Source organism: Pecten maximus, chromosome 3, assembly GCF_902652985.1.
Source record: "Pecten maximus chromosome 3, xPecMax1.1, whole genome shotgun sequence".
NCBI classification, from domain to species: domain Eukaryota; kingdom Metazoa; phylum Mollusca; class Bivalvia; order Pectinida; family Pectinidae; genus Pecten; species Pecten maximus.
In genome coordinates, this window is record NC_047017.1 from 49,448,962 (window position 1) to 49,463,815 (window position 14,854).

A 14,854-nucleotide genomic window follows, 5' to 3' on the forward strand; every position below is an offset into this window, starting at 1 on the left:
AAAATGCATGATTTATATATTATTTGATATAATAACATAATTTTAGATATGGATATAGAGGCATTTGTTTTGCCTTCGTTCATAATTAGGGATTTCCATTTCGGATGGAAAACCCTATTGTCTTCGTTATGTTTTTTCTTCTTCTTATAATTAGTCTTAACATTTTTTGATAACAATTTCGTTCAGAAATGAAAACAGATTGATAGAGACAAATACATCTAATCACATTGAAAGCCTTTATCAATAGTATGCAGTAACAAGTAAGACAAATCAACATTGTAATATTTTATTATCATCATAATCTAGAATTATTGCAAGGTATATTGATTCATTGGATTATATACCTATAAACACATACATCTTAATTATCATGTACTGTAATAATCTCTCACAGTATACACACCTCAAAAACAGCAACAATTGCCTTGTTACCATGTACACTATCACACAACTCATGTTTCCGTCATACTGTATGTAAAAATAGGACATTACTGTGTCTTGGGACTTGCTATCTATAATATATTTAAAAACAGTGAACGTTATTGTTCAAATAAAACATAGGAAGCATACAATTAAAACCCTTCTATATCAAACAGGGATTTCCTTTCCAGATTTCATACATAAACAGTTGTACTGGTTGGGTGATTGCTTAATACAAGTTTCTATCATATTTTTATAAGGACAAACAGTACTTCCATATTGAGACAAGTTTTGCAATATTCTAGTGTATGAATTGAGCAGATAATAGATATTGACTATAATGCTAGGTGGTGGACCATGTTATATCAGGAATGTTGTATAGGTAATCTGGTATCACGCTGGTAAACTGTAGACTAGTTATCAAAATCACTGTCTCAGAAGATTTATTTTCACAGAATTGCTTTAGGTGTAGAAAATAAGATCACAAAGCAGTTCTCTTATACAGGCATGTAATTTTCCAGTAACAAGACAATCAGAACTCTTTCATGCTGTATATCATACACTTAATATTAATGATTCATTATCACTTTTAAGTTCATATTGGATTGTAACAGGTTTCCAAGTTCCAGGAAATATATATCGAAACAATTAAATTGTACATACCTTTGTAGCATTCAAGATACAAAGTGTATAATGAAAATTCAATCTGATATATAGATTGGAGACAAAACATAGAATTTGTGTACATACATACAATATACTAAGACTTATATATGTACATTGTTTTAATTTAGTGCAACATCTTGACAAAGAACTATCTAAGTCCTTCAAAAATATATTATAATTACTATGCTCACTTTCACGACACATAAGCCACAGGACTCTGAGCAGTATTCCATTCATTCCATTAAAAAAAAAAGTTACACATTCTTCAAAACTGCAGTACATATAGAGATACACTTAACAGACTCTTACACTAAAACAATACATATGTATATCTCACTGGAAAAGACAAAGACAGCTGTATTACAAATCACAATCAAATTATAAAATGTGGGTTGCAACATGAAAAATTTGTCAAATACAAATACCTGGGTATGTTCATATATCTCGATTGTAACACGATCATACCAAAGTCAAAAGAAGACAATGGATTATAAACAATATAAAATGTTCATTATAGATAATGACACATAATTCATAATCGAATTGCACAGGCCACTTTTCCCTAAGCATCATTGTTTTTTATATATATTTTTTTATAAATAAATACAAATTTCAGAAACCAATTTATACAATATATCTACTGGAGAAACGTTTTTGTCACCAATATTATTCATGGCTATTTCAAGGAATGATAAGAAGAAATGATAAAATAAAACCTTTTGTAATATTTATAGGTTTGCTAAATTTGTTATTAATACCATATGCATCTGCTTCTGGTTAGTATTAATAAAAAAAAAATTAGACTCTACTCATACTATTTCAACAACTTGTAACACTTGAAGATCTACGATGCATCGACTGTGGAATGGAAGTAGACTTGAAGGGTGGACAATTTTAGTTAGCATTGTTTATAGAGCTGTCAACCAATCAGATTGCTCCCCTGCATTCAACTCTAAAATATACAGAATAACTCTGACAAAAGAATAACATGTGCATTGATATTTAAGGAATCTAAACCAAGGTACGTTACTGAAGTTTACATGCATTTGATATCTGTACCGGATTAAACTTAAATTGAACGTGAATTGAAGTTCGCCCCCACTTCTGATTTTTCGAGTGTTACACCTTGTTGATGTAGTATGAGTAGGGTCTAATATCTTTTCCATTAATACTTACCAGAAGCAGATGCCTGTGTTAATACAGTGCACATTATATAAAAGTTGGCTAGGTATGTACGGTAATTACAGTTATCACATCATTATCAAACTGATCATATTGTTACAAGTTCTTAATCGCTTTATCATTGTCAGTTGTCATATTGATACATGCACCTGTAGTTATACACTGTATCATTAATAAATTGATAAAGAAAATTATAGCAGTTCAATAAAACATTTATTGGCCTATAACAAGGTAGAGTATTTGAAGAAAATAATACCCTAACCTACCAAATGGTCAATCAGCACCATCAATTCATCTCAACGGTAAATAGTGCAACATATGAACACAACTTGATAACATGATGCCCTGCGATCAAATGGAGTCCTCAAATACAAATCTGACAACTCTAGATGACAAAATAAACAAGTTATACACCAGAAAATGTAGCATAGCGAACAAAAAGCTTTATCTCTAAATAAAGTGGATCATTCCAACTAATGTTACTTCACTATATATGCATAGTAATACTCCATCAAATATATATGGCAGTTGTAGATGAAAGAATACTTGACAGGACCCAGATAAGGTGAAAGACGGACAGCCTAACTGGTAACTGATTCTTGCCTCTGGCGCAACTAGTGAGTAATTAACAAACTTAAAAAAAAACAGAAACATTATCACTTTTAAACAGAACATGCCACTTGTCTTTTTTTGACACATTTCTGTCAACTGCCTTCGCTGGACACAAGAATCTCAGTACCACATTTCAGCTGTTTTCCATCCACTGTAAAAAGTCTGTTACTAAGTTGGCTCTGCCCATGTCTATAATTTTGCATTGATCACCACTGTTTTAGATTCTACCAGGATACTTGTCATGGGAATTTGTGGAACATCAAGGAATTTTTCTACAAAAGAAAAATTGACATTTTTAATATGACGCCGACATAAACTGCATATTTAAACATTTATGTGTAATATTAATATCTTGGTACAATGTTTACATCTGAATCAACTCTTTTAATCAGTATGTGTACTCCAACATCCATTATCACATCATTTGATGGTACTGCATAACATCTCTGTAAAACAGACAAGCCAAGAACTGCGACAACAAAACCAAAAGTAGGACAGTATTAAAAGGAGGGTAAACATCTAAAATGGAAATGAATGTCTCACTCCATTCTGGTTATTATTCAGAGATGATGTCCTAATGAACATATAAGTGTAAGTAACCACGGCTCTACATTGAAGACTGACTCACCTAGTTGTTCGCAGACGTTGGTAAGAACTATGGTGTTGGGATACATATAGGCCTGCCCATCTCTGTAAAGTACAAGGGTCATATATCATCAATATTTAATCAAGTCATGTACCAGGACAACATTACAAGGTTACACCAACAGCTCTACTGCACTATATGTTTCCCTTTGTATGTAAATCATGTAAACTATAAGTTTACCAGGTACCCCTAGTACCCCTGCAGAATTGAGAATAAAGGCAATCCTCAACATCCACACACTATTTTGTATTATTGTCTTGATATATTTTCACTGCAATACATGACATGGTCACTAAATGTAAATTACCCCCAACACAGTTAAGTCATTGGATTCATTTGTGAACCAGTATCTCAGGCTCTCTTTTACATGACTAATATTTTTCAACATACCTCTTCTCCTTTGACACTGCGTTCATGTGGAAGAGGGCATGGAGCCCGTTGTTAAGGATATCAAGGGAGAGAACCTCTAAGTGTTTGACAGCCCCTTCCCTCAGAAGTCTGGCGCTCAACATCTGGGCCTCCTTAGCGATTACTTTGGGAGTCTTGGCCTTAGGTTTACCATGAACATCAGTGTGTAATGATAAAAGACACCGGCACATGATCTGAAAAGTTTGCATTAGAAAAATTCTTTTTAAGTGAGAAGAAAACAGATATTATCATATACTAGTTAAATTATATTCTCGAAATAACTGACCAATACAACAAACATACTTAACATACTAAGTTGAATATATAGTAATATGCATACAATAAAACATTGATAAAATTCAGATCGGTGAAGTTGCCAATGTTTGAGGAAGATGGAAAAAGCTAACCAGCAATCCAAAAGACGTCTGACAAAATCGGAATTCAAGTCTATTTCTTTTTCTTCTCTTGCTAAGTTCTAACGAATCAATTCGTTTCCTAAAATAATCCTGGGGGTTTGCCAATTACAGTCCTATTTACGTTTCTTTTTGGCAGAATCTGTCTGTGTTTTGGCAGGCCCATGCTTTCGGCGTTCTGTCATTTTGTGTTGACTGATAACCCACCCATTGCATTGCTGGATTAATTTGCATAGAAACTTAATCCGTTGGACCTAGTTATTATTTTTAGGAATTTCCCAAATATTCTCATAAATACACATTTTCCTCCAGTTTTTGATTAGCGATAATTTGTTAGGCATATATTAAGTGGGAAAACTATTAAGAGGTCAAAATGTAAATATTTTTATATATTTCTTTGGGGGTATGGGGCTTTAATATATATCATACACATGGGTAGAAACTTCTTTTTTTTTAATGAACATCCTCTAATATTCGATGACACATTCATAAAACAGTCTTTAATTTAAAAACATACCCAGTATCCGAGCAGGAATGGTTCAAACATCTGGCTGAAGAATGTTGTGTACTTGTTGGTGGAAGATTTTATTAGAATAGCATTGTCTTTGATCACAACACCACAGTTGTGTGTGAGGGTTAGGAGGGAGTGTTCAAAGTCCTACAAACAAAAACATTAAAACAACAAGAGATCCCAGAGGGATCTTGGCGCCCACCATTGAATGATCTTCATAGGTTCCATGTCAGATTGATCTTTTCTCTACTTTTCCCTTCATTTCACTAATCTGTGCAAATTTAGACATCCCTCCAGTACTTTTCAAACAAGGGAATCCTAGCTATATAAGAAATTTGAGATTTAACGATAATGGCTGTTTGTTTGCCAGGTTGTTTTCCGGACAGACTGGTCCAAAAATGCAATGCAAGTGACCAAGGGGAACCTACTTATGAAATTTGAGAAAGATCCATTCAGTACTTTCTCAGAAATAGCGATAATAAACTTCAATTGTCAAAATCCAAGATGGCTGCCTGTCGGCCATGTTGTTTTCAGATTGGTTTCAAAACGCAATATGCATAACTAGGCACCAAGGGAAACTTACATATGAAATTTCAGAAAGATCCCTTCAGTACTTTCTCAGAAATAGCGATAATAAACTTCAATTGTCAAAATCCAAGATGGCTGCCTGTCGGCCATGTTGTTTTCAGATTGGTTTCAAAACGCAACATGCATAACTAGGCACCAAGGGAAACTTACATATGAAATTTCAGAAAGATCCCTTCAGTACTTTCTCAGAAATAGTGATAACAAACTTCAATTGTCAAAATCCAAGATGGCTGCCTGTCGGCCATGTTGTTTTCAGATTGGTCTCAAAACGCAATATGCATAACTAGGCACCAAGGGAAACCTACATATGAAATTTCAGAAAGATCCCTTCAGTACTTTCTCAGAAATAGTGATAACAAACTTCAATTGTCAAAATCCAAGATGGCTGCCTGTCGGCCATGTTGTTTTCAGATTGGTCTCAAATCGCAATATGCATAACTAGGCACCAAGGGAAACTTACATATGAAATTTGAGAAAGATCCATTCAGTACTTTCTCAGAAATAGTGATAACAAACTTCAATTGTCAAAATCCAAGATGGCTGCCTGTCGGCCATGTTGTTTTCAGATTGGTCTCAAATCGCAATATGCATAACCACCCACCAAGGGGAACCTACATATCAAATTTCAGAAAGATCCCTTCAGTACATTCTCAGAAATAGCGATAACAAACTTCAATTGTCAAAATCCAAGATGGCTGCCTGTCGGCCATGTTGTTATCCGATTGGTCTCAAAACGCAATATGCATAACTAGGCACCAAGGGGAACCTTCATATGAAATTTGAGAAAGATCCATTCAGTACTTTCTCAGAAATAGCGATAACAAACTTCAATTGTCAAAATCCAAGATGGCTGCCTGTCGGCCATTTTGTTTGCCGATTGGTCTCAAAATGCAATATGCATAACTAGGCACCAAGGGGAACCTACATATGAAATTTGATAAAGATCCCTTCAGTACTTTCTCAAAAATAGCGATAACAAACTTCAATTGTCAAAATCCAAGATGGCTGCCTGTCGGCCATGTTGTTATCCGATTGGTCTAAAAACGCAATATGCATAACTAGGAACCAAGGGGAACCTACATATGAAATTTGAGAAAGATCCTTTCAGTACTTTCTGAGAAATAGCGATAACAAACTTCAATTGTCAAAATCCAAGATGGCTGCCTGTCGGCCATTTTGTTTTCCGATTGGTCTCAAAATGCAATATGCATAACTAGGCACCAAGGGGAACCTACATATGAAATTTGAGAAAGATCCTTTCAGTACTTTCTGAGAAATAGCGATAACAAGAATTGTTTACGGACGGAGGGACGGACGGACGGAGGGACGGAGGGACGGACGGACGGACGGACGACGGACCACGGACGCAGGGCGATTTGAATAGCCCACCATCTGATGATGGTGGGCTAATAAAAATTAAAAATTAAAAGCATTTACTTCATTTTTACTGATAACTGGTTCCATATTTCACTTCAACTATACATTATAAAGCTGATAATATATACATGTAGGTAATATTCGGTTAAAATGAAACATAACATAAAGTTTGCTTCTATTAGATTTTGAATTATAGGTAAATCTGGCAGAAACTTTGACATATACAGATTTGGAGAAAACACTTGCCAGCTTTGTATGACCAGGATGGAAAATGAAGTCCCTGTTTAATAAGTGCTCCAGGAACACATATTTGTTGTAGAGATCGTCTGTAAAATAACCACAGAGAAACATATAATTCAGTAGACATGGTTTCTATGGCTTCAATTCTACTGAACTATTGAAGCTTAACATTATCAGGTAAACAATTCATATACCACATTTCTCTTCCTCTTTTTCATGATAAATATCTTAATAATATAGAAACAATAAATCTGACCTACTCAAATCCTACAATAGTATTAATTAATCAATCCCCCTATTATAGTCTTGTTTCAATATTCCTACCTGTGTTACAAATTCTGGAAGACTTCTTCCATTAGTTAGTTTGCCAAGCATACTATAAACACACAAGAAGAGGTTGCAATAAAGTGTTTGCTTGGTATCAGAATGTACTGACCTAAAGGTAAAGTGTCCTGAGTACAAACATTGATGGATAGGGACACCATTGCGACACGGACAAAAATATGCATTAGTTGATTGCGGTAGATAGACAACATCAGGTGCTGAGCTGCTGACTGCATAAGTTGGTCCTCGCTGACATGTGACGGAACATCCATTGATACTAACTCTATCACATCGTCCTTGTTGATGGTAACAATGTTCTTGTGGAGTTGTAGTGTGCTCCTTACCACTGTGTCCGAGGATTCGTTACCTGTATGATACAAATGCATTTTTGACCTTCTAGGTATTAAATTCTACCTAATTGTACCATGGAAACTTATCCTACAGAATATCAAATGAAAGCATTGATGTCTGACCAGTCACCCTAAAATAATTTTGATGCAAAATATCAGAATCCTATTGATTGACCACCACTGCATAAGGGCATAAAGCTTTCCAGTGGTGAGTTTAAGATATTTTATGGACCAGAACATGAACCAGAACATGGACCAGAATATGGACCAGAATGTGGCAAGAGTGTGGACCAGAGTGTGGACCAGAACGTGGACCAGAGTGTGGACCAGGATGTAGACCAGAGTGTGGACCAGATTGTGGACCAGAATGTGGAACAGATCGTGGACAATAATGTGGACCAGAATGTGGACCAGAGTTTGGACCAGTGTGTGGACCAGATCATGGACCAGAGTGTGGACTAGAGTGTGGACCAGAGTGTGAACCAGATCATGGACCAGAGTGTGGACTAGAATGTGGACTAGAATTTGGACTAGAATGTGGACCAGATCTTGGACCAGAGTGTGGACCAGAATGTGGACCAAAGTGAGGACCAGATCGTGGACCAGAATGTGGACCAGATCGTGAACCAGAGTGTGGACCAGAATGTGGACCAGAGTGTGAACCAGATCATGGACCAGAAAGTGGACCAGAGTATGGACCAGAATGTGGACCAGTGTGTGAACCAGATCGTGGACCAGAACGTGGACCAGTGTTTGGACCAGAGTGTGAACCAGAATGTGGACCAGAACGTGGACTAGAGTGTGGAACAGAATGTGGACCAGAGTGTGAACCAGAATGTGGACCAGAGTATGGACCAGAATGTGGAACAGTGTGTGGACCAGAGTGTGGACCAGAACGTGGACTAGAGTGTGGAACCAGAATGTACAGGTAAACCACATAATCTGTCTGATTACACCTCACTAACCTGGCCAATCTATGTATGCCCCTAGATTTAAGGCATGGCGTTTGAGCCACTCAACCTCTCTGACAAGCTGTCTCATGGGTATACCGTCCTTGTTCTGTACCATCACTGCTGCCGTCATAGACCAAGGGGAGATAACCATGTGCTTTAGGTGAAGCAGCACAAGATCGTAGGCAAGACTCTTCAGTAGATCTGTCTCCTGTGCAGACAGACTGGCAATATACCTGTTAAACAAAAAATTATATTCATTTCTGAGATGTGGCAATTCCAAGACAGTTTTAAAAAAATGCAGGGGTATATACATAACTAAATATTCCTGTTTACATTGATACAATAATCTTTCTATTTCATAAATTGATCTAATCAGTGGAATTAAGAGGGACTCGATCATCTTGTTGACGATGAGTCAGACAAGTTATGAATAAAGACAAAGAAGCTATTTTTTTGGGATAATATAACAAACTTGCATACAGATATTCCAGGATGCCTTTAAAGTCAGGTTTCATTTTACAAAGGAAAATTGTAATTTTCCATAACAAACAAAAGGAAACAGAGGTTGTTGCATTGTATGATTGATAATTCAGGAATGACAATAAAAAATTGACAAAAAGTTTTCCCAATGAAAATAATAAAATAACCAAGGATTTGAGAACCACTTTGAAACAGCGATGTTGTTGTGATACAGTGGTATATAACTCCAAATCATTTATTGATTATCAACAATGACCAGTTAGCAGACACATGATAAATTCTATTCAGCTAACCAACCTATCCTTTCTAATCGGGAATATTGACATGAACATCACAATACCAGTACACTGTAACAAATCTATTAAACATTTTCTTTCCAAATGTATATACATGTATATATTATATATAAGTTGATGTATAAAATGTGTGATTTAATAAAAGACAATATAACTTTTAGCTAAAGACTAATATTTACTCCAGACATCAACTTATACACCCCATGATAAGGAGAGTAGTCACCTTGGTGCAAGGTTGTGGATGCTTCGGTCTACTTTGCCGACTGAGTATTCTCGTATTGACAGAGGATCTCCAAAATGAATGTGTACATTTCCAAAGTCTTCTGACAATATGTTTCTTGCTTTAAACAATGCCTATTAAACAGAAAATGAATTAAGAGATTACAATATAATAAAAAAAAATAAGTTCTGCTTTATATTACATCATGAGCTTAAAGAAGTCAAAACAAAAACCACAATTGAAAGTCAGTGTATTAACTTCAGTTTTGAATACCGGGACCAACATTTCTTACAGAAACCCCTAAATGGATTTAATATTATTTTATTGATGACTGGTTTATATACAACTTTTAGGAATGAGAAAGTCTTTGTGAGAGTAAACAGTCGTTTTTTATTTTAAAGCACGAATCCCTTGGATTTGGTTTGGGGATATCACAAATACCTAAAGTAACATGGTCTCAGGTTGACACTTAGTTATGAACGCTTGTGGGACAATTTTACTTCTTCATTTACTGAGGGGGATTCATTGGATTTCAGGACTCCCCAGTAATTATATTTTTATGAACACTTACCGAGGTGGACTCCTTAGATTTCGGGACTCCCCAGTAATTATATTTTTATGAACACTTACCGAGGTGGACTCCTTAGATTTCCGGACTCCTCAGTAATTCTATTTTAGGAACATTTACTGAGAGAAAATTTTATCTTTTTACTTACTGAGGTGGACTCATTGGGTTTTAGAATTCCTTAGTAATTATATTTTTAGGAACACTTACTGAGGTGGAGGCTCCGTGGGGTTCGAAGTTACATTAATTATATTGTGGCCCAATTTGTGGGAAAACTCAATAAGGGGCAATTCCATGTTTTCACTTAATGAGGTTGACTCTTAAAGTTTTTTCGAGACTCCTCAGTAATTCTATTTTTAGCAACGTTTACTGAAGTGGACTCTTTCGGGATTCGGGACTCTAACTAATTCTATTTTTAGGAACACTTACTGAGGTGGACTCTTTGGGTTTTGGAACTCCCAGTAATTCGTAAGCATAGAGCTTCTCTTCCAAAATTTTGTCATAGCTGATGCTGACTGGGATGACCATGATGTCAGGAATGTGAGCTTTGAAGTATGGCTCTAGTGATGCAGACAGCATTCCTGAGAGAAACAAAGGGGTTATGAAATAAGATATGTGGATCCAGATACATAATGGCTAATGTGTAATAGAAAGGTTCATATCAATATTGGTAAAATGGCTGCATGAATGTAACATGCAAATATATATTTGTGTTATAAGGAATATTACAGGGATAATTCTAGACGATGAATGGTATGGTAACATTTTTGAGTTTTAAGAAAAATGAATAGGAATTCTGATGTGACAAAGCTCATTCTGAAAATTTCAATGAGATTCAAAATGAATACATGGGTAAAATCCCCACAATCCTGCCCTAAAATGAACCCTTAGGTAGGTTTGGAAGAAACTAGATGACATACCAAACTTTGGACAGTATGACTTTGCTGTTCTGCTGCGGGTACCCTCCACATAAAATTCCAACGGATGATCGCTGTTACATATCTGTGTCTGCACATACTCTGTGAAAACAGCCCAGTACAGCTGGTCGTCACCAAAACTTCGGCGAATGTAGAAGGCACCTGAATTCCTTAAAAGCCATCCAAAGAATTTCATTCCCATGAAATCTAAAAGCAACAAATAAATTGATTCAAATGTTTTGAACTTTGTTTTACATCTAACAAACTTTAAACACAATCCTTGTAAAATAAACGGTTTTTAATATGGTAATAAACATCCGTGTAAAATAAAGAATGAGGTATGAAATTAAAAAGCCTTAAATATTTTTAAAAAGCAAATTCATGGAATTTATATATCCTGCTTTCCTGGCATATATTGCAGGTAAAGATTTTTGAGGTAAGAAGTACACATGGCATAATTTATAGATTGACAGAATGATAAATTCTGTTTTGTCATAATGAGTTGCTTGAAACTCACAGAAATAAAATAAAGTCTTACACAAAAGTAAGACGTTTTATTGGACATGTATTATGGTATAAAGTAAACTGATTTGAAAAGACTTTTCTTCTTGTCTGCTATTACCATAATACATTGAATCCTGCTCCTAAGTTTGAAGACTTACAGAAAATATTTGGGGAGTTATTTAATAGCAAATAACAATGTTTTTCATAAAAACAAGGGGCGATAAATCTGTTACAAAGTTTGATAATAATCAGATTATAATTGTGGGAGTTATTGCATGAAAACAGCAGCAAAGTAAATTTCTGTTAATCAAGGGGCCATAATTCTGCCAAAAATAATGTCAGGGAGAAGTAACAATCAAAATGTGCTGAGCCCTTTAGACTCTAAACCTTGATACAAAGTTTGAAGAAAATCTGTTAACATATGCTGCAGTAATTGCTCAGAAACAAAACGTGACAGACAGACAGACAGCCAGCCACTTGGAAGGAAGATCCCAAATTAATATCCACCATTTCGGTGCAAGCATGGGATAAAACCTCACAAAAAATGGTTAAAAGTGTAATGGAATTATAACATATTCCTTCATCTAATACTGTACTTACCCATTGCTGCGGCAATGATGGGTAGTGGCAGATCATAATGATAAAACACAAACGACATGAGGAGGAAATCAAAGTAACTACGATGACTGGGAGTCAATAATACTGGGTACTCTTTGATCATTGTCCGCACCTGTAATAAAAGAATACATGCAATTGGTGTTTGGTACATCTAATGACCTACACATGGAAAAGTCTGACAGGTACAATACATATTACATAAATATTATCTCCGTGAGTTTTGTGTACCAGTGATTTGATGAAATTAACTACATTGTCAATTATTCCTTGTAAACAATTTATCTTACAACCTAGCAATTACTTTGCATAGAAACTTATCAGACCTCTCATTTTTATTTGTTTTGTACACATTTTATGTTCTACATTATGTTTTATCTCCCTTATTGAAAAAATATCATCAACTTTCACAATCAAGGTTGATACAGGTTGATCAACATATTACAATGTAACAATACAAGCATTACTTTGTATATACCATATTTATAATAAAATAAGCCAACCACCCTTTTATAAAAGTTTGTTATTAAAATTTGTGTAGAACTTATCTGTGAACCACTTTTGGCTTAATATTTTAAAGTTGATCATTCAGAAGGAGGCTTATTTGTGGCCTTATTTACAGATAAAGATGGTAGCTATACATTAATTTTTTTTTACCTTTTGGATACCTTCTTCATTTACATAAATTCTTTTAAATAATGCTTTCAGAACTTTGACAAGGAACATAGCAAATCCTCTGATCGCACCAATTTTGAGGTTATGTGACATTTCCTCTAGGATTTCTTTGGTCTGACCCCACACCTCATCAGCTGGCATCCCACTCTCCATACAGACCTGGACAAAACATTGAGTCATCATACAATTCATTTAAAGGTCAAGTTAAGCTATATAAAGCCATACATTTTAATCTTTCTCAACTTTGTGTGGATGTGGAGCTTTATTTCACTATAAATATATAACATAACTGATATGACATTTTCATGAGATAAGGACACATTTGCAATAATGCAAATATTTCCTGTTCAGGAGGTCTGGGAGACTCCTGATTTTGGATACTAAATTTAAACTAAAGTTATCAGTAATTCTAAATTCTTATTTCTTTAATCAATTCCAGAAGAATAGAAAGAGTAGCTTAATATATGCAGTTTTAAAGAACTAATTTGTCTAGAGGTCAATAAATCAACTCTTCATTTTAAACTCTCTTCCATGTGTCTAAGCAAGTAATGAATGTTTTAACTGTCAATTTGTCTACTGGAATTCTCACTTGTTCAACAGCATATTTCACGCGATCACTGGCCATGACATGCTCTTTTACTTGGTCTATTGTTCTGGGTTTGTTGTTTTTGTAAGTAGGGACATCACGTGTTCGAAGGCTCCATCCTACATCACTTGTATGACGGCGGTCCTCTAAGATATCCTCAAAGATGTCCTTATGTCTTGAGGATACCAGCTTTGGATCATCTGAAATCGATCAACCAACCACATTCAATTTTCTTATTTTCTCTATGTTTTTAGAGCATAAAAAGCTTCTACTCAAACCATGTTAGAGGATAACACAACAAGAAACTTATGACGTGTGCCATTTTGGTTGGCATCAGAACCAAAAACAAGAGACCTCTAGCTAGCTGAAGTAACATAGCTTCCTCTGGTTCCGACACCAGATGTTAAAATCTTTATTAACATGCAGTCACTCCAAACAGCTTAGATACCTCGAAATGTCAAACAGCTGAGGCCAGAGCACAGAGCAAGGGCCTGTGCACTTATGCGGACAAACTGGTTCGTCAGTTTTTAAAAGTAATTTTAATAGTCTTTATGAAGGCTCGTCTGAAAACAATATAAAATCACCAGCTGGCCCGTCTTTATCCATAAACGATAACCATACACAGTGAATCTATATCTTAAGGGAGAGGAAACTCGGGTTACTCAGATATACCAGGCAAACCAGGATTCATATTAGCATCATTCTGGCTATTTCAGTAAGCTGTTCATGCATGATCAGTTATATGGGCAGTAAAACTTCAGAAGACACATATGGTATCGTATCTGATGCATGGACTGTTGCTAAGGGGATGTCCAAATGATGACCAAATATATATATATATACTGGATGCAGAGCTACAGTAGACCAATGCATCAGCAACGTCACCAAATTATAGATCTAATCAATTAAGAGGAAGATGGTGCCGACAATAAATACAAGTTACCTTGTTTGATCCAAACATTTCTCGACTGTTCCTCCATGGTGAAGTAGGACGGACAGTAGGGACAAGCAGAGAAACCGGCCAAATTCCAAAGACCAGTGTTTTTATCAGTTTTTCACATTGCCATTGGCTGCGATTCGTCGGGTGATCAATATACAATGTATTTAACACGCTTCAGTATTATGATCGTAATATCAAAGCGTTTGTGTGACCAAAAGCATTTGACAGTTTATGTGTATCAGGAACATGTTACCTGCTTTATAAAATTCCGAATGATGAAAGACCGGTCAACGAATTGTTTGATATTTGTTGTATCAATTGATTTGAATTTGATTGTCGCAAATATTAATTAATGGCTATTAGCAA

At 35.5% G+C, this 14,854-nt stretch overlaps 1 protein-coding gene across 1 annotated transcript; it reads right to left on the reverse strand.

Moving 5' to 3' along the window:
* Window positions 1-272: 272 nt before the first annotated feature.
* On the reverse strand, window positions 273-14,627 carry LOC117324441 (dihydroxyacetone phosphate acyltransferase-like). Its single transcript, XM_033880294.1, has 14 exons — window positions 14,492-14,627; window positions 13,552-13,748; window positions 12,945-13,121; window positions 12,273-12,402; window positions 11,172-11,375; window positions 10,681-10,832; window positions 9,690-9,820; window positions 8,703-8,923; window positions 7,500-7,754; window positions 7,070-7,149; window positions 4,865-5,005; window positions 3,917-4,128; window positions 3,509-3,570; window positions 273-3,152 (listed from the first exon to the last, which is right to left on the reverse strand). The coding sequence occupies exons 1-14, from the start codon at window positions 14,526-14,528 to the stop codon at window positions 3,070-3,072; spliced, it is 2,082 nt and encodes a 693-aa protein (XP_033736185.1). The 5' UTR covers window positions 14,529-14,627; the 3' UTR covers window positions 273-3,069.
* Window positions 14,628-14,854: the final 227 nt, after the last annotated feature.

Excerpts from the sequence above, each read along its gene's own strand:
- LOC117324441 (XM_033880294.1), bottom strand. The coding sequence starts at position 14,528 with ATGGAGGAACAGTCGAGAAATGTTTGGATCAAACAAG. Across the intron at positions 8,924-9,689 it reads ATCCACAACCTTGCACCAAG|GTATATTGCCAGTCTGTCTG; the intron begins GTGACTACTCTC and ends TTTGTTTAACAG. Across the intron at positions 7,755-8,702 it reads GGCATACATAGATTGGCCAG|GTAACGAATCCTCGGACACA; the intron begins GTTAGTGAGGTG and ends TGTATCATACAG.